The sequence below is a fragment of the Petaurus breviceps genome, unplaced genomic scaffold, assembly GCF_028583685.1.
Source record: "Petaurus breviceps papuanus isolate PSGF00001 unplaced genomic scaffold, PetGlider_PUasm1.0 90842, whole genome shotgun sequence".
NCBI lineage: Eukaryota > Metazoa > Chordata > Mammalia > Diprotodontia > Petauridae > Petaurus > Petaurus breviceps.
The window spans coordinates 11,990,371-12,016,365 of NW_027187358.1; the positions used below are offsets into that span (position 1 = coordinate 11,990,371).

The window sequence follows — 25,995 nt, forward strand, 5'->3', positions numbered from 1 at the left end:
TGTGTGTGTGTGTGTGTGTGTGTGTGTGTGTGTGTGTGTGTGTGTGTCTGTGTGTCTGTGTGTCTGTGTGTCTGTGTCTGTGTGTCTGTGTGTCTGTGTGTCTGTGTGTCCCAATCCAAACTCAGGTCCTCCTGACTCCAGGGCTGGCGCTCTACTAGCTGAGCCATCTAGCTGCCCCCATCACTAAGTTTTAAAATGAAATTCTTTGTGATTTCCTTTTATGTAACAGAAGTTGACTGATTTAGTCTGCTTTAGTTTATAAGCACCCTCTTAACTCTGTAACAGCATTTAAAGAAGTAACAGGAAGATGTCGATGTTTATACTTGTGAAACAAAAAAGGGTTTCTTCAAGTATGCAGAAGTTGAACCAGTGACAATAAATAATACGAGAGGAAAAGAGATGGTTCTTGGAAACTGTCCCTGGAGGTAGAAAGGACTAAAGTAAAGAACTACTCATAAAATGATGGTCATCCAGAGGCGAATGTATACCAAACACAGAATGTCAGACTGGATTGAATAAAAAGCTGCATATTTTGTCACTTGAGGGGTACTGTGAGCATTACTTAACAAATACTAATGACAAAACAACTAAATTAGCATTTTGGTCACAAAGCAAGGTATACATTAATCAACATCTATGTGTTATCCAAAGTAAAACATTATCATTACAATATAGAATGATTAAAAATGTTTTCAGAAACATGAAAGAAAAACACCCAAGGCAGCTTTTGGTCACGTATGAAAAAGTCAAGCCTTTAGAGTTTGGTACTATTTATATTCTACACTGACTTTTCATTCTGGAAAAAGCATTTGCCTATGTCTTGTCAGTTTGGAAAGCACTTTGTACGTGTTCATAGAATCATTGTGGTTTTTTTCGCATTAACATGCATGTTCTAAAACATTACAGAATCACATCTGATTGTTTGAGGACAGGGGGGTAGAGGAGGGCAGAATTTACTTAAAATGGTGTAACTAGAATTATTTAAGAAATAATAGATTGGTATAATATCTGTCTAAGCACATATGGTCATCAAAATGACTTATTTTTCTTTGTGTAGAAATGTCAAAGCCATATAATGTCAGAGCTATTTGAATTGTAGATCAATTTATTGTGTGTGTGTATATGATATTATTGAGTTAGATTTCAAAGTCATACATTTCTCAAGAATAGGGATTATAGTTTTGTGTTTGGATCGAATATTATGTTTGCATTTAAAATACTTTTTAAAGCCCCCCCCCCCAATATGAAGTATTACCCCACATTCCCTTCACCAGACTTCCACAGGAGACAAACTGAGAAAGGAGTCTTAAAAACCTTGACTTATGATGTCTGTACAGAAGTAGACAAAAATAAGGGGCAGCTAGGTGATGCAGTGAATAGAGCATTGTCCTTGGAATCAGGAGGACCCAAGTTCAAATCCAGCCTAGGACACTTGACACTTACTAGTTCTGTGATCTTGGGCAAGGTACTTAATCCCAATTGCCTTGCTTTCCCCTCTCAAAAAAAAAAAAAGAAGAATATACATTTAAAAAATAAGAAAAAATACAAAATGATAAGAAAGATGCACTAGAAATCCTAGACTAAGGAGGCAATTTGACCATGGCTCTTGAAGAACATACCATGCTAAGAATAATTAGCATAGGTAAAATTTGAGTCTGATGTTTGGTGGTAACACTATTTTAAGAAGGTATATTCATGAGCAAATCCAGGAAACAAAATAGGTAGCACAATGGAAATCTTCATTTGGGTAAAAATCAACAAAGGCAGAAATAGAAGGAATATTGCCATTGGAACATGTTGTAACTCACTTTGACTGGACCAAAAGAGAAAATTGATGTTTTTAAGAAACAAATCATAATTCTATTCCTGAAGCATTTATATAGTATGATGGGGACTCTATTACTCAGATTCCTATAGGAGCTAGCTATCTCTTTCTGCCCAAAGTAGGGGTGCTAATAATTTTTTGTCTTATATTAATGATTTTATCCTTTAAAAGCTACAAGAATAAACAAGGAAGGGATGTCTAGGTGGCGCAGTAAATAGAGTACTGGCCCTGGAGTCAGGAGGACCTGAGTTCAAATCTGGCTATAGACACTTGACACTTACTAGCAGTGTGACCTTGGGCAAGGCACTTAACTCCAGTTGCCTTGCCTTCTCCTCCAAAAAGCAAAAAATAAACAAACAAATAAACAGGAAGAAGTCACTGGTGTGGAAATGATGTGAACCTTGGAGGAATAGAAGGACAAGATCTCAGTTACTAGCTAGGCTAAACCATATCTGAAGGATAATCCCTTCTGTGACATACCAGACACCTACCTCAAGGCATCATATGGTCAGGGTGAATTTCCTGTTTTTTTTCCCTTTTTTTGGAGGGGGAAGGTAGGGCAGTTGGGATTAAGTGACTTGTCCAAGGTCACATGGCTAGTTTTGTGTTAAGTGTCTGAGGCTGGATTTGAACTGGGGTCCTTCTGACTCTAGGGCTGGTGCTGTATTTACTGTGCCACCTAGCCGCCCCTGGTGAACTTGCTTCTAATAGCCTCTACCAGGAGTGGGGAACCTGCGTCCTCAAGGCCACATGTGGTCCTCTAGGTCCTCAAGTGCAGCCCCTTGACTGAATCCAGACTTCACAGAACAAATCCCCTTAATAAAAAAATTTGTTCTGTAAAACTTGAACTTACCTCAAATCTTTTTCTCCAGGCTAAAGGTGTTGTACCCAATAATTTCAACCAGTTCTCATGATATGAGCTTGAGACCCTTCACCCTGGTTGTTTCTCTGGACACCCAAGTTTATCAGTACTCTTTCTAAAATATGTCACCCAGAATTGAAGAATGTGTTCTCACCATGGCAGATTACATTGAGACTATCACTTTCTTATCTTTCTTGGCTACCATAACAGGCTGTTGACTTATATAAAGCTCCCTAAGTTTTGAGACAGCAGATTGCAAAGGGTTCAGAAATAAGATAGATAGGTTTCTACAGACTAAAAATTCTGTGGGGTGGTGGGGAAGGACCAGAGTGAGGTGGAGTCAGTTCTGAAGATACTTCATTCAACAGATACTAAGTGTTTGCTATGTGCTAAGCACTATAAAATCAGAAACAATTCCTTTGAGGAGGGGCTAAAAAATTACACTGATCAATTTAATTTTTGTTTTTCTTTAAGATTCACTTCATAACATTTTGAGTTCAATCATATTAAACATATTTCTATATTAGTCTTCTTGTGAAAGAAGAATCAGAACAAAAGGGAAAACCAATGAGAAAGAAAAAAGAGAGTGAGAGATAGTATGATTTGATCTGCATTCAGACTTTAAAATTCTTTCTCTAGATATGGATAGCACGAATCATGATTCGTTTGGAATTGTCTTACATCTTTGTATTGCTGAGAAGAGCTAAGACTCTCAAGTTGGTCATCACACAATGTTGGCTGTTACTGTATACCATGTTCTCCTGGTTCTGCTCATTTCATTCAGCATCAGTTCATGTAAGGCTTTCCAGGTTTTTCAGAAATCCACCTGCTCATCATTTCTTATGGAACAATAGTATTCCATTTCATTCATATACCACAACTTGTTCAACCATTTCCCAGTTGATGGTTATCTCCTCAATTTCCAATTCTTTGTCACCACAACAAGAGCTGCTAGAAATATTTTTGTACATGTGGGTCCTTTTCCCTTTTTTATGATCTCTTTGAGATATAGTCCTAGTCGTGGCATTCTAGATCAAAGGGTATGCACAGTTTTAGAGTCCTTTGGGCATAATTCCAAATTACTCTCCAGAGCGGTTGGATCAGCTCACAACTCAACAAACAGTGCATTATTGTTCCTATTTTTCCACATCTTCTCCAACTTTTATCATTTTCCTGTTTTGTCATGTTAGCCAATCTGATAGCTATGATGTAGTACCTCAGAGTTGTCTTAATTTTCATTTCTCTAATCTATAATTACTTAGAATGTTTTTTTATCTGACTATAGATAGCTTTAATTTCTTCATCTGAAAACTGTGTTTATATCCTTTGACCATTGATCAATTGGGGAATGACTTGTATTATAAATTTGACTCAATTTTCTATGTATTTTAGAAATGAGGCTTTGTCAGAGACACTAGCTCTAAAAGTAGTTTCCCAGCTTTCTGCTTCCCTTCTAAATCTTGGTTGCATTGGCTTTTGTTTGGGCAAAACTAATTGATTTAATGTAATCAAAATGATCTGTTTTGCATATCATAATGTTCTCTATCACTTGTTTAGTCATAAATTCTTCTGATTTCCATATATCTGACAGGTAAACTATTCCTTGATCTGCTAATTTGCTTAAAGTGTCATCCTTTATGTCTAAATTGTGGTATCCATTTTGACTTTATTTTGGTATAAAGATATACCAAGCTATTTAGTAGATGTTGGTCTATGCCTCATTTCTGCCATACTATTTTCCAGTTTCCCCAGCAGTTTTTGTCAAATAGTGAGTTCTTAACCCAGAAGCTGGAGTCTTTGGGTTTATCAAACAGATTACTGTAATCTAGTCAATTTAAATAAAAAAAAAACACCAAGAAAATGAAAGTATGAAAAGACAACAAAGGATCAATACAATGCCTGATAACAACATTAGTTTTGAGTGCTAAGTCTGAGCATGAACTAAAGGTACCAGGAAAAGTTAAGGATGACAAAAGGATGAATTTTTTTTTAAGCTGTATTGGGGGAATTTAGAAAGGAAAGGAAGGTCACTGCTTAGGGTAAATGAAAAGATGATAACAGACAGAAAGACGGTTCACTGCTTCTTTTCCTTAATTTTTCTCTTCATAGAAGAATAGTCTTTGGGTTGTTTGATAGAGCAAAAATGACTCTCAGGGAGTTGATACACAACATATGTAATGAAATAAAGAGAGAACTTAGTCTACCTTGATAAATTTAAGTTTCCTGACTCAGATGAATAAACTCATGGTCTGTCACTCCAGGTGCTAGACTGAATTCACAAATATTCTCCAGTCCTTCCAAACTGTGGCCTTACATAAGTCTTCTAGCTTTTCTAAACCTCATCTTCCTCATCTGTAAAGAAGTTTGAATTTTTATGGTCCTTTTCCATTCATAATCTGTGATCCTGTATATCCTAGGAATAAACAAACTGGCAAATGTGGTTTCTGAGCTGTTATTAGATATCTTTGAAAGATCACAGTGATGATAGGGAAAATGTGGTAGGATTAGAAAAGGGCAAATGTCCTGATTTCAGAAAACAAGGGAACTGAATGGAGTCAGCAAAATTCTATAACATATTATTAAAAGTATGTTTAATGAGTATGCAGATAGAGAAGCAGGAAATCCTACAAAGTGGTCACATGTATTTGAATTCATATTTGAGTTATAATTATGTGAAATATAGTCATTTGTTCATTTGATCAGTGGATATATGCAGGATGAATTAATTTGTTTTGGGGGGATTCATTCACACGAATCAGGATCTACCCATATGTGTGTGTGTGTGATCTCTTATGGTATGGGAAAGATAGAGAATTTTCAGCTATCATGTTTCCCCGATAATAAGACCTGTCCTGAAAATAAGCCCTCCCCTTACTGTGTAAGATTCCTCGAAAATAAGCCCTATTGAGATTGCTACTGTAGTGAAGGTGATCCCCTGCGCTACATGCTACATTACGGTACCCTCTGTATGCACCGTCTCCCCCCCCCAGGTGAAACGCACGCGGCACTCCGAGCTGCATCCAATCAGAGCTGCAGCAGTGAGCGCGTCATCCTGTTCTTCCCCAGTGATTTGCTTGCTGGTACATTTTTTTGTTCACATTTACCTGTTTATTAAAATTGCTGTCAATGTTCATTAAAATAAGCCCTCCCCTGAAAATAAGCCCTCTGGTGTTTTTCTGTCCAAAAAAATTAATAAGACAGTGTCTTATCGGGGAAACACGGTAGACATTGTTACTGTTAAGTGAATTCTGAACTGTTTGAATGACCAGACCCACCAAGTAGTCATTACTATTTCCATATCAGATTGGAAGGGAGGTCTCCAGTGTTGTGCCCTTAGATGTATGGATGACTGTGTTTTGTCAGTTTGTATAAAGGGGTAGATGACAAAAGCTGGGAGAAATAGCTAACACAACGAAAGAATCAGAATTTAAAACTCCTTTGACATTGGGACAAATCTAGTGTGGTGAAATTTGGTAGAGTTAAATGCAAAGGCCTACAGTTTGTTAACAAAATCACCTTCCTAAATATAAGGAGGGGAGGCATGGTTAAAAAAATTATCTGAAAAAGATTTAGAGGATTTAATTTAATTTAATCTTCAGCTGTATTAAATAGACACACAGCACCGAGGAATAAGGAAGCAATGGTCCTATTATATTATGTCTTGTTCAGACCACATTTGGAGTACTGTGTACTGACATTAGGAAGGACATTGATAATTTGAAGAGAGACCAGAAAAGAGCAACTGGATGATGAAATATATTTTGAATACATGTATTTCATGTACGTATTGGTTGAAGGAATTGGGTCTTTTAAGGCTGAAGAGCAGACACTTTCTTGCCCTGCTTGCAGTTTTCTGAGGTGGGACTTCATGATACGTATTTTGCACAACACTTCCACAGTGCCTTTGAACTTGCATTAGTGGAGTCCCTCCGGTCCACTGATACTCTGCATAGATAGGCTCATTCCTATCCTTTTAGCATTCCCATTTGCAGAAGAACTCTTTCCAATTTATGACTGAACAAGAGAAAGAGAACATTGAAATGCAAAACTGATCATTTTGATTACATTTCAGCAAAACAGTTTTACCTCATAATTCATTATGAGGTAAAACTGGTATCTACTAAATTGTTGTGTTTCATCCTGTCTCCTTTGTTTTTTGCTAATTTTATTTTTCTCATCTTTGCATTTATCCAAGTTGATATGTTTTGTAATAGTTTCACTTTTGTTTCTGGTGTCTTTTGATATTCATTATTTTCCTTTTGCCATCCATCTTTTAGTTCATTTTAAACCATAATATTTGTCAAGGTATAAGTTTAGTTTAAATTCTAGTTTAAAGTTACAAAATTTTACTTGATAAATAAAACTTTTAGGAAGAGAATTGTTTGTTGTCTAATGATAATTACTGTAGAATTGTTCAATCCTGTCATCTTTATTAAATTAGTAAGGCTGGCCATTACAATTTAAGTTTTAATTTCTTTGCATGAACTTTCAAATAAGACAAAGTGATAATAATTTTTTTTATTACCTTTTAAATTTTATCTTATCACTGTGAAGAAGAGTAGAGAAGTGGAAGCTTTCCTATACTTGAACCTTGTTTCAAATTGAAATCATATAATATGAAATAATTGTTTTGCCTTTGTAGGATTTCCTGCTTCTTTGTCTGGATACTCATTAAACATACTTTTTAATAATACGTTATAGAATTTTGCTGACTCCATTCAGTTCCCTTGTTTTCTGAAATCAGGACATTTTCCTTTTTCCAATCCTACCACATTTGCCAGTCCTTTAAAGATTCCATCACTTCACTTTTTAAGGTGAACGATTATCTTGAGTAGGTTGATTACTGATGTGAGCTGATGAAGCCTATTTCGACTGGTCCCTAGTCCTTAAGAATGCTTGTTCGCTAAGGCTGAACTTCCTCAGAGATCAAATGTCTCCCCATCCCAGCTGATTTTATGCTGCGGTACAATTAGAGCTAGGTTTCTTAGATCCCTACTCCTTACTCCTCATTTCTTATTAGGCAGTTCAGGGAATGCCATTATTTCAGTGATCCAGACCACCTTTACTGCCATGCTTCACTAATAAGGGGGCAGTCCCCTCTTAGTGCTACAGCAGTACTAGCATTTTGCATGTATTTGTACTTACTCCATTCTCTATCATGTTATGATAATTTGCATATACATTCCTTCTTTTCTGATAGGTTATAAACTCTCATATTTGTAATTCTCCCCACCCAGTATAATACCTTACACATAATAGGCACTAAATAAATGTTTCCATAAACACCTAAATAGACCTAAGATCATAATAGTGTTCTCTCTTATGGAGACAACTAATTTTGCTATAGTTTATCATTTTATGCATGCTTCTGCACAAAGCTACATTTGTATTTATGTGAAAAGACATTACTGTTGAGCTAATATTTTTTATGTTGTCACCTTTTAGCTTGTGATTTTATAAAGCATAAGTTGATCAGTTGTATTTCCCGTGTATTTGATGTTGTTCTTTGGCTTTTCTTCTCTGTCTATTATGTATGTGTCTTGCATATACCTGTTTTTGTACACATTGTTAAATGTTAGCTCTTTGAGGGAAAGAACTGTTTTTTTTTTTTTGTACCTCAGTCCTTAGCACGTGCCTGGCACATACATAGTAAGCATTTAGTGATTGCTAGTTGATTGTCTCTTTTTATGTAGCCATTGCAAATGGTACGTGGTGCTCACAATACCTGAGATTTGTACACCATATTGAGTATGCCATCTATTTTACATACATGTTCACATTTGAACCTTACCACCATGTGCAGTGAACAGCTAGGTGGCATAATGGATAGAGTGATGTGATGGTCTTAGAATAAGGAACTCATCTTCTGGAGTTCAAATATGGCCTCAGACACTAGCTGTAAGTCAATTAATTCTGTTTACCTCAGTTTCCTCATCTGTAAAACGAACTAGGGAAGGAAATGACATACCATTCCAGTATTTTTGCAAAAACAAAACCAAATAGAGTCACAAAGAGTTGGGCATGACTGAAAATGACTGAACACAACAAAAACCATGTGAAGTAGGTGTCATCACTTCCATCTTAAAGACGTGGAAACTGAGGGTTAGAAAAATTAACTGGCCCAAGGACACAGCCATTGAGTGCCTGAGTTGAGATTCTGACCTCAGGTCCTTAAATAATTTTAATATTTGTGGGTAAGAACATTATTCATAGCAAAAAGCTGTCATGGACAACTTCATTAGTTTTATACACTTGGCTATTTGAGCAGTGAAGTTTGCAGAAATTAATTCTTAGACTTGTGTCCTCGGCTTTCCCCAAAACTGGAAGCTTGAAAGCTGGTATTTTGTATTTTGGTCTTGCTGTGATCAGAGAGCAGTATTAAAGTTTAAACATAGAATTCAGTAGTTGAAATTTATAAATGCAAGTGTCACATTTTTAAAAGATAATCTTTTAACAAAATTTCTAAAATGTTTTTAATACTAATTTTTCTCATTACAGAATCTGATATTGACGCAGCCACTGCAATGATGCTTTTAAATACATCTATTGAACAAGGAATTTTAGAATGTAAGAATTATTTTTTTTTAACTACAAAACATTTTGGACTTTTGAATGTTTTTTATTAGCATGTAGAGTACTTAATGGTTTTATTTTATGACCTTAGATTTCTGTTGCTCTATGTTCTTGGTTAAAGCAAGCTGTGTTTGCTTGCAACATTAATTTTATAATAGGTTAAAGGATTTAGAACTAGAAATCACCTTAGTCCCACACCTTTATTTTTCATTTGAGAAAACTAAAACCCAGAAAGCTGAACCCATGACTCATCCATGCAAAAAAAGGTTACATGTAGTGGAGCCAGGCTAACAAACCTAGATCCTTTGATTCTAAAATCTAGTGGTTTTTGTACTATATTGTGCTGAAATTTTGAGATGTATTATTAAATGGTGAAATGACCAACATTTTGAGAAAATCAAGTACAATTTTAGATAATCTGTAGCTCTGCTGAGGAAAGATGCTGTGTAAATCCAAAGCAGTAGTATAGTTGTCTCAACAAGAAAATCCTATATATAAATAACTCTTCATGTTGAGGTAAATGTTTTATTCATTGATTGAACTTCATTTTATGCAGGTGAGAAGCCCCTGCCTCTCAAAACAGCTTTACAGAAGAAAAGGAGTTTTGTTAGTGCATTTAGCCATTCCAGTGCCATAAATTTACAAGAGAGTGATTCTGCAGTTAACAATATTGATCCAAAGGAGGATCACAATTATAGCGCGAGCAGCATAGCAACGCAGCGTTGTGCATCCAGATCCAGCGTGTCTTCCTTGTCTTCTGTCGATGAGGCATATGAGTTTATCCCAAAGAATAACCTTGCAGGAAGTGATGGCAGTGAAGGGTTTCACAGTGAAGAAGATACAGATATAGAATATGAAGATGACCCTCTTGGAGACAGTGGCTACGTATCACAGCCTTGTGCAAATACCTCTGACAAAGACCGGCGCATCAAGAAGCCTAGAAGAGAGTCATGTCAGGAAATTGATGAGGAGCTTAAAGAGGCCGCTGGATCTCTACTGCATCTTGCTGGAATCCGCACATGTCTGGGTTCCCTAATAAGTACTGCAAAGATCCAAAAGCAAAGGAAAAAATAGTAATACCAGATAGCGTGATTTTTTTTTTTAATGTGGCAATATTCTACTTTCTCTTCACAAGGGAGATCAAAGCCATAATGGACTTCTTTAGCTGGGGGGTGGGTTGGGATGGGGGGGGGTGCTAATTATCTTTTTTCCTTTACACTTTTTTTTTTTAATCACTGCAATTAGGGTCATGCTTACCTAAGATTGGGCCAATCAATGCATGATTGAAGTGCTAATAGCATACTTTTTCTAATCACTGATTCAGAGATTTAGAGAACTTCCACAGAGAAATCCTCAGGCTCCCTCTTAAGATTGTAGACAAAATCTTTCCCACATAAATATCTTCTGTTGATGTAGCAAAATGGGATAACTTGCCACTCAGTATAGCAATTTTTCCATCTTTTTTAAACCACTGAATATGGTGGATGTGAATTGGCTAAAAATGGTATTTCCCCTTTTACTCTACTTATTTTATTCACCAATGTAGAATATATTTTTAGTGAATGCTAGTTTTGACATGAACCAAGTGGAGAAAAAAGTTAAATATGAAAAGATCTTAGGTAGCTAAACTAGAATGATTGCTAGAAGGTTCTGTTTACACAAGTAGAAAATGGGAGAACTTCATTTTTTATGTAATTTCTAAGTCCACTCCATGTCTCTTATAACATCATCTTTTGAAATTCTTTGGCTTATCTATTGTTATATAGACTTTATTGGGGCACTTTTGCTCTTACCTGAAGTGCTTTAAATCAGTAATTAGTTGGTCAGTTCTCTGTTAATCATTAAGTTCTCTTTGTATAGCAGATAACGAGATGATAGCATGTTATAATCTTCATTTTTGGTAGACATTTGCAATGAGAGATTCTCTTCCTTATATTTTCTTGTCTCTAAAGGAACAGTTATAATTGCAAATTATAATCATTATAATCTGAATGGAGTGTGATCTAGAATTTGGTTCAGTTCAGCAATTAAATGCCTACTATGTGCCAGGCACTAGAGATATAAAGACAAAAAAGGGAAGCAATACTTGCTCTTTAGGAACACATAGTCTATATGAATAAAAGTTTGAATGTTTACAGTTAAGTAATGATAGGTAATTTTGGAAAATCTATCCAAACCCAGGGTAAAATAAGCATAGTTTTAATATTTCAGAATTAGAAAAATTAAACCCCTTTGGAAAAAGCAGTATAATACCAAAATGTGCCATTAATCTTTAGCTAATAGATATTACTGCTTCTAATAATGAGTCCATTGGCTGGGGTGATTAAGTATTATTTGAAAAATTCTACCTACCTAAGAAGCATTTCCAGGTTTGAAGTCATAGTTCTTCAGAGAAACCTAGGGATTTGAGGTAAATTCAGTATTTATTAAATGAAATTTTCCCCCCTCTGGGCTTTTGGAAGGAAATCTTTTAAAAGTTTATCCTTGTCTTCTGTCATCTCCTTTTTATTTAAGATTCTCCTTGTAGGACTTTTTCCCCCAGAAAAACTTTCCCTTCCTGCCTTGTCAGGATGATGTTGCCTTGATGCTTTCAAATAATTTCAAGCTCTTGGGATTGTTAAAAGGGATAAAATGACCCTCTTGTTTAATTTCAAAAATTTGTTTGGGCATAATTTTCAAATAAGATGCATGTTAATATTAAATGTCTTTCTTTCACAGAAACCTTAAGCAGGGATATATAATGTTAAATGTTCTCTGTTCTGTGTTAATGTCACCTATTTTAGTAATAAATGAACCTGCTCAGCCTTGTTAGTAGAATTAGTGGGAGTGTGGAGGTAGTTATTTTATTTATTGTTCATGAAAAATAGCTTTTAAGCACAACTAGGTTATATTTCTTAGATTTTTTTATTTTATCATATATGATGCAGTTATCAGAGGACATTAGTATCCCTAGTTAATAACTGTTAGGTAATAAATGTAACACAAGTGCTTATTACCCCAATTCTTACAATTTACTCTTTCTTCTACTAGATTGAAAATAGGGCTTTTTTACTTGATAAGATTGAGAGTTAGCTCTGTTTCATGGCTAGGCCCAACAGCCTGGGTACATGATGTCTAACAATTTATTTATGACAAAGTTTCACCATAACAACCACTTAAATGTCCCAGGGCGTTTGTCACAATGGAATTTTGTCATTGTGCCTAAAAACCATTATTTCAGTTCAAATATAATTTGCCATATGTCAAAATAATAGAAATAATACTGAAATTGGTACTGATCCATATAATGTTTCCCTATTAAATTTTTTTTTTTTGCTTTTTTTGGGAGGGCAATTGGGGTTAAGTGACTTACCCAAAGTCACATGGCTAGTAAGTGTGTCAAGTGTCTGAGGCTGGATTTGAACTCAGGTCCTCCTGACTCCAGGGCCGGTGCTGTATTCACTGTGCCACTTAAATGCCCCCCTATTAAATTATTTTACTTGCCATAGTTAGTGTTCATTTTTCTTATCCCAAAAAGAAATCAGTGTCTTCTAAATATATACATATATATGCACATATGTATATGTATATATGTATATATCTATATACACACATATTAATTTGCATGTGCAATGTCTTACCAAAAGTTATATTTTTATTTTATTTTTCACATACAGAGAAAGAACACAGCCTTTCCATATATATAGAAGGTATTTCTTTTAGTGAATCATCTCCTTTTTTCTCCAGCTTTGTAACATTAAGCTTTTTCTATCCCTCCCATATTCAGCATGGCTTCTCTTAAGTTAAATACATTTTTTTTTGTATATAGTATAAACCTAATGTAATCAGAATGGGGTGGGAGAAGGCATAATTTTTTCCTTTGCTTACTTTTTTTTCCTTTTTTTCCTTTCTCTTTTTGGGCTACTTTTCATGACATTATGTAAAGGGTTCATACCAAATGGTCAACTAAATTGTATTTTAACAGGAATTCAAAGGTAGGAGGAAGTGTTTCTGGAGGAATATGTGAGACTTGGTGGACCAGGAAGTCTTTCCTGCCAGTTTAAACAACAAATGTGGATACTTCACAGAGCTCTAAAGACTATTGTCTTCAATTCCACAGCAACTTTTTGACATTTTGTGGAGACCATAGCATTTGTTGAAATTTTGAGACTTTCTGGTTTGCAGCTTCTCTAGAGTTCTTTGTTAGGCTGGGAAGGAAAAGCTTTGGTTAAAGCAAAGCTTACTCAGATTTGTTAATAATGATGTAGTCAAAATATTTATTGACAGGAAAAGTAGAATATTTTAAGCATTTGTACCTGCCATTATTTTTAAAGCACACTCTTTGTATCTAACTGCCAGTGCCATTATCAAAACTTTTTTTAAAAATATAAATGTATGTTTCTATTCAGCTAAAGTACTTAATTTTAAAGTATTATGTTGCCATCATATAGTGATATGAAACAATTTACAATGCCAAGTCATTTTAATTATTATTTATTTAAAGTAAAAATGTAGAAAAGCAATTTGAGTTACACTATCCCTTAATCCAGTTTTGCAGTATAGCATAAGGAATGTCCTGGACTGTAGAATAACTCTGCCAGTAGATGACCAGTTATGAGTGAACCTATTTTCAGTTCCAAGTCTTTTGCTCATTTTAAAAAAACAATTTACAAAATGTTTAGTTTTTGTATCTAATCTCTGTTAATTAAAATGTTTATAAAGTTTATTTTTACCAAAGAGATGCAATTCATTATGATAAAGTATTGCAGAATAAACTTTGTTTTATAACATTTATGCTTGTTTTTTTCATTGGGAGTAGCAATGGTACATTGTTGCAGCATCTTTTTCTGATAGATAACAGTATTGGAATCACATCTTGAAAAATGATACTTTGACCCTAAAAATAAAAGATGCTAAGACTCTCCTTTCTCCATCCCCTCTGAGCTTTTATAGAGGTAGGAAATCCCTGGTTGTAGAACAGTACATATACTTTCAGGGGTTGGGGGAAATATCTTGATTAATTTTGTTGGTTTTTCCCCCCTCTTTTTGTCATTTAAAAAAATTGTTGCATGGGATGTCTCTCTGGGAGGCATACAGGGAGAAATTTAATTGATCTGGAACAAAAGATCTTAATATGGCATTTTGTTTTTAAGAATAAACTTACTGATGGGGCGCCCCATCAGTAAGAGCACCGGCTCCAGTGTTGAGAAGACCTGGAGATCGAATCCCGGGCTCAGACACTTAGCACCCACCCAGAAACACCTGGCCGTGTAACCTTGAGCAAGTTACTTAACCCCAAGGGCGGCCAGGTGGCTCAGCAAGTAAGAGCACCGGCTCCAGTGTCGGGATGACCTGGATCAAATCTGGTCTCAGATACTCAGCACCACACCCAGAAATAACTGGCCGTGTAACCTTGAGCAAGTTACTTAACCCCTATTGCTTAAAAAAAATAAATAAACTTACTGAAGATAGGGACTGTCTTATTTGTTTATTTGAATCACCAGCACTTAGCACAGTGACTGACACATAGAAGGTGCTTAATAAATGCATCAGTTATCTCTGTTGCTTTGAAAACAAATAATACTGTTTAGATTTCATTATGAAGTGATTTTAATTCTTTTATTTATGGAAAGATGTTCTTCCTATTTTATTTCTCATTGACCACTGATGATGGAAATAATGTTAGCTAATCAAAATCAGTCCTATTCTATAAGGTAAGCTATGTTTCTTTTATAATACTCATTTTCAAAAAAAAAATTCCAAAAACACACTTAACTACACATGGAGAATTCTGGAAACTTAATGCATGCGATGGAATTACTTGTAAGTAGACATATTATCAATTAAAAAATTACTATTGGCATCAATTTCATTGCACTTCGGCTGTGTGATCTTTCTCTGTATAATATGAAAAATGCCATGATATCCCAAACTAGATTCTATGTACATAACATCTTGTAGACCTACATTAGAAAATTCTGAATAGCCAAAAATGTGAATTTACTGTTATTATTTTCAGCTAAGTGTTTGTTATTTTAAAGTAGCCTTCATAGCAAGGTCCTGATTAGTCTAATTAGCACCAATTTGATGTTATAATTATATAAAACACAATAATTAGTTCCAGCCCAAAGAAAATATGTAGTAGGAACTCAAATAATCAACAGTGTTATTAAACAATATAAACCCTATGACATGGTATCCTTATGATGTATAATACCAAATTACTTTAAATTTGGGATCAGTGCACCTGTCCTTTAAGAAAAAAGTTGTCTCTCCCATTATTTTATTATGATCATAGGTATGTATTACCTATGATCACACAACCAATAAATCCTAGAAACAGCATGTTTTCTAAAGAGTATCTGACCTGAGAGAGGATAGATAAGGGATAAATTTTTATCTTTTTTCAAATGCATGTTAATTATGAATTCAAACTTTATCCCCAAATTTCCAGGAAATCCTAATTTGACATTTTATTAAACAGCTGGTAATAAAGCTAGCACAGAGCCATTGGCATACACAGAGACAAATTGTCCTGTTGTACAAAGACTGGATAAAACCATTATAAACCATTAGGAATGGAAAATTATTTTCCTGTTTATTTTTTAGTCAACCTTATAAGTGTACTATTACAAAGTCTCAAGATATTGAGAGTTTAGAAGGAACCTCAGATGTCATCTAATCTAATCAATAGATAACAAAAACTTCTTTACAACATTTGTAACAAGGAATCATTCAGCCCTCCCATAAGGAGCAATCCACTAATGCCCGAGGTGTAGACCATTCTTTTTAGACAACTCTAATTGTTAAGTTGTTCCCTTACATTGACTCTATTTGCTTCTTTGCAACTCCCACACAATAAGTGCTCTATAAATGTTAGCTATTATTATTAGCAAGAGTAATGATGTGTTACTTATTTAAGGTTCATGAAGGACTTTATGTATAGCATACCACTTGATCCTCACAGAAACACTGTAAAGTAGGTAGCAGCTACAAGAATAAATATGCCTGCTTTATTGATGAAGGAGCTGAAGATGACTTACCTATGATCACACAACCAATAAATCCTAGAAACAGCATGTAAACCCAACTGCCTAGCTACAGGTGTAGCACACTTTCTTGTTAAACTAGGCTCTCATTTGCGAACTAGAAAAATATTTATTGAAAAAAGTCTTCCCTCCCCCCAGAATAAAAATTCTTCTAGTTATGCTCACATCACTATGCATCATCTCAGAGCTTTTCCCAGTTTCTTTTCAAATTGTCTGTTTCATCATTTCTTGTAGCATAATAATATTCCATTATATTTATATGCCACAATTTGTTTAGCTATTCCCAAATAGGAAGGCACCCCCTTAGTTTACAATATTTGGCTGCTGTGAAAAGAGTTGATATGTGTGTGTTTTGATATCTATTTAAAATGTGGACCCTTTTCCTCTTTGATTTCTTCAAAGTATTAAACCCAGGAAAGGCTGAGTCAGAGGGTACCTACAGTTTAGTAACTTGGGGTATCATTCCAAATTGCTTTTCAGAATGGTTGGAATAATTCACAGCTCCCTAAACAATACACTAGTGTACAGTGGTTTTTTTGGTTTGTCTTTTACTTATTTCTTTTATCATAAATTCTATCCCTCCATTTCCTACCCAACCCATTAAGAAGGCAAGAAATATGATAGAAGGGGGCTAGGTTGCACAGTGAATAGAGCACCCTCCCCAAAGTCAGGAGGGCCCGAGTTCAAATTCGGCCTCAGACACTTAACACTTACTAGTTGTGTGATCTTGAGCAAGTCGCTTAATCCCAATTGCCCTGCCTTCCCCCCTCCAAAAAGAAGAAAAAAGAAAATAAATATGTTGCCCAGTATACATAAGTCATGCAAAACATTTCCATGTTAGCCATGTTGTGTTAAAAATAAAAAGAGAAAAAAATCAACTTCACTGTGCACTGAGATCATCAGTTCTCTTAGAGATCGATATTTTTCATCATGACTAGGAATTATGAATCATTGTATTGATCAGAATTGCTAAGTCTTTCATAGTTGATTATTGTTACATTATTTTTGTGTACATTATTCTAGTTCTTACTTCACTTTGCATCAATTCATGTAAATTTCCTAGGTTTTTCTTTTTCCATTTAAAAAATATTTTTCTTTTGGGAGTATAATTTCTTTTTAATATTCATTCTTCCAAATATTTGAACTCCAGTTCTCTTCCTCCCTGTAGTCTCTCCCCCATCCATTGAGAAGGCAATATGATATTAATTACCCATTAGAAATCATATAAAACATTTTCATATTAGCCTTGTTGCCAAAAAAAAAGTGAAAAAATTATACTTCAGTTCACATTAAGTTCATCAGTTCTCTCTGTGGAGGTGGAAAACACTTCATCTTAAATCCTTCAGAATTATCTTATATCACTCTTTTGATCAGAGTAGCTAGATCACAGTTCATCATTGTTATAATATTGCTGTTATCGTGTACAGTGTTTTCCTGACCTCGCTTTGCATCAGTTCATATGTTTTATCAGTTTTTCTGAAACCATCTCCATCATTTCTTACAGCACAATACCGTGTTTCCCCGATAATAAGACACTGTCTTATTAAGTTTTTTGGACAGAAAAACACCAGAGGGCTTATTTTCAGGGGAGGGCTTATTTTAATGAACATTGACAGCAATTTTAATAAACAGGTAAATGTGAACAAAAAAATGTACCTTTATTCAATAATGAATTCAATAAAGAACAGGATGACATGCTCACTGCTGCAGCTCTGATTGGATGCAGCTCGGAGTGTGGCGTGCGTTTCACGGGGGGGGGGAAACGGTGCATACAGAGGGTACCGTAATGTAGCGTGTAGCGCAGGGGATCACCTTCACTACAGTAGCAATCTCAATAGGGCTTATTTTCGGGGGAGGGCTTATTTTAGAGGAATCTTACACAGTAAGGGGAGGGCTTATTTTCGGGATAGGTCTTATTATCGGGGAAACACGGTAGTACTCGAGTCATCACAATCATATGCCACAACTTATTCAGACATTCCCCAGTCCATGGACATCCCCTCAGTTTCTAATTCTTTGCCAGCACAAAAAGAGCTGCTATAGATATTTTGTTCATGTGGGTCCTTTTCCTTTTCCTTTGATCTATTTGGGGTATAGACTTAGTAGCAGTATTTCTAGATTAAAGAGTATGCAAATGTCTTATAGCTCATTGGGGATAGTTCAAAATGGTTTTCTAGAATGACTGAAGCAACTCCACCAGTAATGCACCAGTGAACAAAGTGTTTCAATACTCTGAACTCAGCACTTACCAAAAAAAAAAAAAAGATAATTTCCATACACCTAGCAGAGCACAAAAGCGTGAAACTCTGAATCTCCATTTTATACCTCTTGCTTTTTTAAAAAATTATATAATAAATTTTACATATTACTTTCAAAATTATTCTGCTTATCTCTGCTTTTTGAATTTCATTCTGTTCTTTGTATTTCAAAAAATGTTTCAGTGACCTCTTTTAAAAGTTTTTTTGCTATTATTATTAACTCCTCTTACTCCCAGCTCCCAAACTAAAAACCAAGAGAAAGATAACTAAAAATTCTTGTAATAAGTTGTATGCATAATCAGGCAAAACAAATCCACACAATGACCATGTCTAAAAATTTGTTTCTTCTCTGTCCCTCACCTCTCTGTCAAGAGGTGGGGAAGACATTTCATCATTAGTCCTTTGGAGACAGTTCATCATTACATTCATCAGAGTTGAAGTATTTAAAAATTGTTTTTCTTGATGATGATGATATTGTATAAATTTTTTTTTGGTTATTCAGACTTCCCTCTTCCTCAATTTGTATTATGAACTAATTCCAGGATTCTCTTAAATCATATAATTTCTTATGATTCAATAATATTTATTGAATTAATATACCACAATTTATTAAGCTATTTCCCTATTGTTTGAGACAATTTTAAAGCACTTTAGAGTCTAGATCTTTATTTTTCTTTCTCCTCTCCCTACTGCTTTTAATTCCCTATTCAGGATCAAGAAATTTGTTTTGTTTCTAACCATTCCTTCCTTGATACGCACCTCTATCTTATTTCATTTATGGATTCATTCCATCTTCACTGTGCATAAATTTGGGCAATTTTCATTTATAATTTCTGTTATCGTTTTCAGGGAGTCAATTGGATTCTTAAATTCTTCTAAATTATTTTACAGGTCAATTGTTTTTAACATCTATTATCTTTTTTTCCAATCTTTTTTTTTCAAAAATTTATTTTAGACTCAAATGCCAGAACACAAATACAGAGTAAAGAAACAAAAACATATCATAAACTTAAATATTGGAACTTAAATACAAAGTTGGGGGGGGGAGCATGTCATGTGTATAGCAGAATTTGAGGGGACTCAAAATATATAACAATAAATTTTAACTTCAAGAAAGCCTATATGACAAATAATCTTGTATTGAGAATTGACCATCTTTACTTCCTTGTGAGTTTTCTTTTGTTCTCTGCTGTGCACTTTTTTACTTTGTTCTTTTTCTTCCCTCCCTCCAATTTCCCACCCCAGAAGACCACAATAAAGTTTAGCTAAGTTTCTCTATAGCTATAGATATATACATATACATTATAGTCACTTTTCCAAACCTATTCTACTCCTGATCTTTGTTTTCATGTATATGCATATCTCTTTTTTTACTATACCTCCTGTCTCTTCTACTTTACTTCTACCCACTACTTTGCCCTCCTATGACTTGCCTATCCCTCTCCAACGATCCCTCCTCTATCCTCCCATTCCCATAAATCTAAACACCCTCCTATACCTCTATTTAACCCATTCCCTCACCTTCCCCTCTAAAGATCCCTCCCATGTCCTCTCCCCTCTCCCTATGTCCCTACCGTTTTATTTCTTCTGAATTTAGAAGACTTTTATACTATTCTATATATATATATATGTATGTATGTATGTATGCGTATATGTATTGTTCCTCTTAAACTCATTCCTGATGAAAGTAGGTTACCAGAATTACCAGCCCTCCCCCACCATCTATTTCCTCTGTATCAATTCTTCCTCTTGTACCTCATTTGTATAAAATAATTACTCTTTTAAGCTGTTCTTAAATGGTTTTACCTTTTAAATTCATATCATACTCAGTTTTATCCCCAATCTTTCTTATAAACTACCCAATTATTGATAAGAATCTTAGACACACATTTTACATATATAAAACGCAAACAGTCTGTCAGTCTTTTGGTTTTATTCTGTTTCTTGCTGTTTCATGGAGTTAGTGATTTCTATTTGGCATATTCTAATTTTCAAGAATCCATTTTTTGAATAAAGTTTACCATTTTCCTTTTCTGAGCTACTTTTTCTCCTAGTTCTTTCCTCACACACCTTTTATTTCATTTTTGTCTTTTGCTTCATTTCATCTATGAAACCTTCAGTTCTTTTAGAAAATCCATTTCTTTTTCCTTTAAGACTCTTATTTTGATTGCTTTTTCTAAATTCTATTCTGTTTTATTTTATTTTCAGGTGTACATTCTTTCTTTTCTGCAACCTTCATTGAGAAAGCAAGAAAAGCAAAACCCATTATGTATAGTCAAGCAAATTTCCACATTGACCAAGGTAAAAAAAAATGCCTCAGTTCCCATTCTGAGTCCATCACCTCTCTGTCTTTGGAGATGGATAGTATGTGGTTGTTGTGTTCATCAGAGTTCCTAAGTCTTTCATGTGATTTGACTTTACAATATTGTTATTGCTATACACATTGTTCTGATTCTACTCACTTCATTCTGTATCAGTTTATACAAATCTTTCCTGGTTTCTCTAAAACTGTCACCTTCATTTCTTACAGCACAATAGTATTACATCACATTCATTTACGATAACTTGTTCAGCCATACCCTAATTGATTGGAATCTCTTCACTTTCCAGTTCTTTGCCATTACAAAAAAAAAAAGTTGCTATACATGTTTTTGTACATATGGGTCCTTATCCTCTTTTCTTTTATTGTTTTGAGGTGTAAGACCTAGTAGCAGCACTTCTGGGTGCACACAGTTTAATAGCATTGGTGACATGACTCCAAATTCCTTTCCATAATGGCTAGACTAGTTCACAGTCCCACCAGTAGTGCATTAATGGACCTGTTTTCCCACAACCCTTTAAGCATTTTCCTTTTTTTTTTTTATCATGGTACAGAGTTGTTTTAGTTTGCATTTCTCCAGTTATTTATGATGTAGAGCAGATCTGTAATAATTTTTGATACTGCTGCCTAGGAACAGCTGAGTGGTCCAATAGTAGAGTCCTGGTCCTGGAGTCAAGAAGACCTGAATTCACATCTGGCCTCAGACACTTATTAGCTGTGTGACTCTGGGCAAGTCCCTTCATCTCTGTTTGCCTTAGTTTCTTGTACTGTAAAATAGGGTTAATAATAGCTCCCTATCTCCCAGGGTTGTTGTGAGGATCAAATGTGATAATATTTGTAAAATGTTTAACACAATCCCTGGCACACAGTAGGCAAGGTTCAGAACCTCCTTGGATGTTTTAGGCCAGAGCATTAGGGACCTCAGAATGCCAGATTCTTGGCTATCCCTGAACTTCTGGAGCTAAGTATCTGAGCCCGGATTTGATCCCCAGGTCATCCCAACACTGGGGCTGGTACTCTTACTCGCTGTGCTACCTGGCCGCCCCTTCCACTGATATTTTCATATTGCCCATGAACTTCTGGCTAACTTGGTAAGTTCTGGTGTGAAAATAGTCACTATAGTTTTCCATTAGATTTCTTGATCATTTTTCAGTGTTGTGTGAACATCAGGATTTTGCTGGAGTAGGTATGTGGGAGCTGAGTAGTCTGCTTCCTATTCAGGCTGCCATCTTAGCTAGAAAGTATTCATAGCATTTAGAGCTTAAAGGAACCCTAGAAGTTCCTTCTATTCTACCCTCCCATTTTGTTGCTAAAGAAACCAAAGCCCCAAAAAGTAAAAAAAAAAAAAAAAAAAAGATTTGTCCAAGGTCACATGGATAACTAATAGAGTAAGAACTCAGTTCTTATCTCCAAATCCAGTATTATTTCTACTTCATCTTTTAGGGTAAATATTCCCAGTTATAGGTTTCTGGATTGTTGCTTCAATTTAAAGATGGTGATTTCAAAGCTTTTCTCTTCCTGGAAGATTGTACAGGGAAAGGGAAAAGATAGGATAAAAAAACTGAATTGTGAACTTATAACCCAATGGAGTAGCACTCTTTAAATATATAAGCCCAAATTTGGGAGAGTAGATATTCCCCACTGCCACCCCCTTTCTGTTCACAGGCATCAGTGAATATCTGAAAAGATTTTCAAAGCAAATTTAAAATATTTGTTAAGTTATTTACTATGCTGTTAGGCCTTCATCAAAAGGGATACAATTATCAGTAAATACTGTGTATATTATTAAAGTTTCAGTGGCTATTGGGTCACCTTTGCTCTATCCACAAACCCTTAACATTTAGAAGCCTGTTATATTCTTAATTATGTCAGCTATGGTATAAGCTCCAAGGAGATATGGCATTATAGTGGAAAGAACACTAGAGTGAGAATCAGGACACCACGGCTCTTAATCATGTCTCTGCTACTAATTAACTGCGTAACTTAAACCTTTCACAACTTTTCATAGTTTCTCTTTTTCTCATTTGTAAAATGAGATGGTTACCCTAAATCATAACTAAGATCCCTTTTAGAACATTATTTAATCCCTTGATTTTATTTGACCTGCCCAGTTCTAGCAACCAGTCCCATGCTCACCAAAGAAACCCTAATTGCTACTTTTGAATGTTAACTAAACAGCAGTCCTAGGTCTTGGTATCCAGCAACTTTCATTATAAATAGCATCTTCAGTAGGTGGAGAAAATAGATGCCAAGACATCTTTTGGTGAGAGGAAGCAGACAAGAGTGAAGGTCTCTAAGCTAGATTTAGGCAAGAAGTAAAAGTCTCCTTAATAGCTTGAACTAAATTATCCTTGGAAACTATATGGAAACACGGCCAACCAATCACCAAGGATTTCTTGAACATTTCATGTCCCATCCTTTGATAACCTCAGATGAAAAGAAGCCTGAATTCACAGTGAATTTTTAGGCCAGTTCAATCAGAGATTTACTCTAGGCCAATATTCCAGGATAGTTGAGAGTGGCACTTTCCCTTACCATTGCTACCACAAATCCTACCCAGTTCTCCCCATTCTGCTGGCCTAATTGTGGCCAAACCCTATTTTCCCTCATTCTTTGTAGACAAAATTTGGATTTTTAAAAATAAGATAATGTAACAAGAGTTTCTCTTCATTAGAACTCTTGAGGCATTTGAAACAGAGAAACGGGTAGCAAATGGACAGGCAATACCCATGTGCAGAGTGGGTAATACCACCCCCTGGAGATGCTGGAATGATCCAAGCAGGGCAGTAGTAGCCTCGGGTACAATTTGGGGGTGTTGAATAAAAACAAGGGGGTGGTGGAAGCATAAGGAAAGAAGAAAAGATAAATTTGAAAAACCATTCATACATGTTTCATCTGTTGTGTAACAGAGTTAAAGTCATAGTGATTATATTATTTTCCAAATAAACACACAAAATGCAAGTTATAAAAGATCAGTGGTTAAGTCTGCCAACAGGTCTTAACAAGCAGGTGTTGGCAGGCAGCATGCTGTCAGGAAGTCCAGCATGCATGGGCAGAAATATGTGCATGTAATGACTTGTTTACAGTAAAATACTATACAATTACATGACATAATAGTGCATTATAAAAATTTCAATGCAAGAAAAACCTCACAAATTTATAATAAATTATTAAATTTAAGATGCATCATTTTTTCAAAAAGTATTTTATATTTTTTAAATTATGCAAATTTCAAAAAAATTAAAGGGTTAAAGAAAGTAGATTTCTAGGGAGGCTCTGAGTAATATTCTTTTTGAAAAGGGGGCAGTAGGCCAAATAAGTTTGGGAACCTCTGCCCATGTGCCTCCTAGGAGTTGAGCTGGAAAAAATCTAATCAGAGTGAAATATATATGTAAGTGCCACCAGATGGTGCTACGAGCTTGAGGGGTTTCACACATTTACAGGATGTCTGTGCAGGTTGAAATTCACTGGCTTGGATTCCCTGCCTCCCTACCATTTAGTGCTTTAGAAATCAACACAGATTCTATCTCATCTCATTTAGTCTAACACAGAAAACATGAAAATTATCATAATTGATTTGACTTGTTTATTCACATTCATGGTAAGATTCTAACTTTCCCAATTTCCCATAGCTCCAAAAGAATTCTATATTTACATTATAATTTTTTTTTCAATCTGAAGAAACCTCTTCTTATTTCATGTAATTTGATGATGTAAAGGTTATGATTTTCGGTTGTATTCTATATAAATGTTTTTAATTGCAAAGAAGTTCAAATCTTTGCCAACATTAGAATTTTGTTTTATGTTTTATACACACACACCCATACACACAAACACATACATGTTGTTCTTACATGGCTTCTTTTAAAAATTTTTTCAATTCTAAATTTTCACTTTCCCTCCAACTTCTCCTGAACTCACTAAGAAGGCAAAAAAATATAATTTCCATTATATGTTTTATTTTGCATTTCAATATTGAAACAGCTGTGCCTTCCTAGTGTGAATCTAACCTGGTCATAGTATATGATCTTTGTGATATATTCCTTTAGTCTATTTGCGAGCATTTTATTTAAAATTTTCTCATCAATGTTTATTAGCAAAACTGGTATATAGTTTTCTTTTTCTGTTTTTTCTCTCTGTGGTTTGGGAATCAACCATATTTCTATCATAGATGGAATTTGGTAGGGCTCCTCTTTATACCCTTTCCCCTCCCCCCCGAATAATTTATGTAATATTGAGATTAATTGTTCTTTAACTGTTTGTTAGAATTTCCTTTAAGAATTTGGATACTATGCCATTTGGTACATATATGTTTAGTGTTGATATTAATTCATTGCCTATGGTACCTTTTAGCAAAATGTAATTTCTGTGATTATCTTTTAATTAGGTCTATTTTTGCTTTTATTTTGTCTGAGATCATGATTGCTATCTCTGCCCTTTTTTTACTTCAACTGAAACATAATAGATTCTTTTGCAGCCCTTTACTTTAACTTTGTGTGTGTGTTTTAGGTGTCTCTTGTAAACAACATATTGTTGGATTCTGGTTTCTAATACATTCTGCTATCCACTTCCATTTTATGAGTGAATTCATCTCATTCACATTCAGTTATGATTGCTAACTATATTTCCTTCTATCCTATTCTATTTATCCTTCTCTCTTTTTTAAAATTTTCTCCATTCCTCAAAAGTGTTTTGCTTCTAGCTACTGCCTCCCTTAATCTGCCCTCCTTATCATCACCTCCTACTTTCTCTTATCCCCTTCCCTTCTTACTTCCCTGTTGGGTAAGATGAATTGTTGGGTAAAAACAAAATATATATTTCCTACTTTGAACCAGTTCAGATGAGCATGAGGTTCAAGCATTTCCCACTCTGTCCCATTTCCTCCTCCCCTGTAAGAATTTTTCCATAAGGATGGCTAGGTGGAACAGTGAATAGAGCACCAGCCCTGGAGTCAGGAGGACCTGAGTTCCAATCCAGCCTCAGACACTTAACACTCGCTAGCCATGTGACCTTGGGCAAGTTACTTAACCCCAGTTGTCCTGCGTTCTCCCCTCCAAAAAGCAAAAAAAAAAAAAAAAAAAAGAATTTTTACTTGCATGCCTTTTTTATGTGAGATAATTTCCTCCATT

General features: G+C 35.0%; 1 protein-coding gene across 6 annotated transcripts in view; it reads left to right on the plus strand.

Annotated features, from left to right (window-relative positions):
* The window catches only part of FOXN2 (forkhead box N2), an 82,422-nt gene extending 57,173 nt beyond the window's left edge, over positions 1-25,249 (plus strand). For 5 of the 6 annotated variants that reach the window (XM_069071660.1, XM_069071657.1, XM_069071658.1 and 2 more), the window contains exons 5-6: positions 9,186-9,254; positions 9,817-14,029. In XM_069071660.1, coding sequence (XP_068927761.1) covers positions 9,186-9,254; positions 9,817-10,334 — 587 coding nt within the window. In that variant the 3' untranslated portion in view covers positions 10,335-14,029. Of the gene's footprint in view, positions 1-9,185; positions 9,255-9,816; positions 14,030-20,754 lie in introns of those variants that run through there. The other variant, XM_069071664.1, reaches the window with a different exon arrangement.
* Positions 25,250-25,995: the final 746 nt, after the last annotated feature.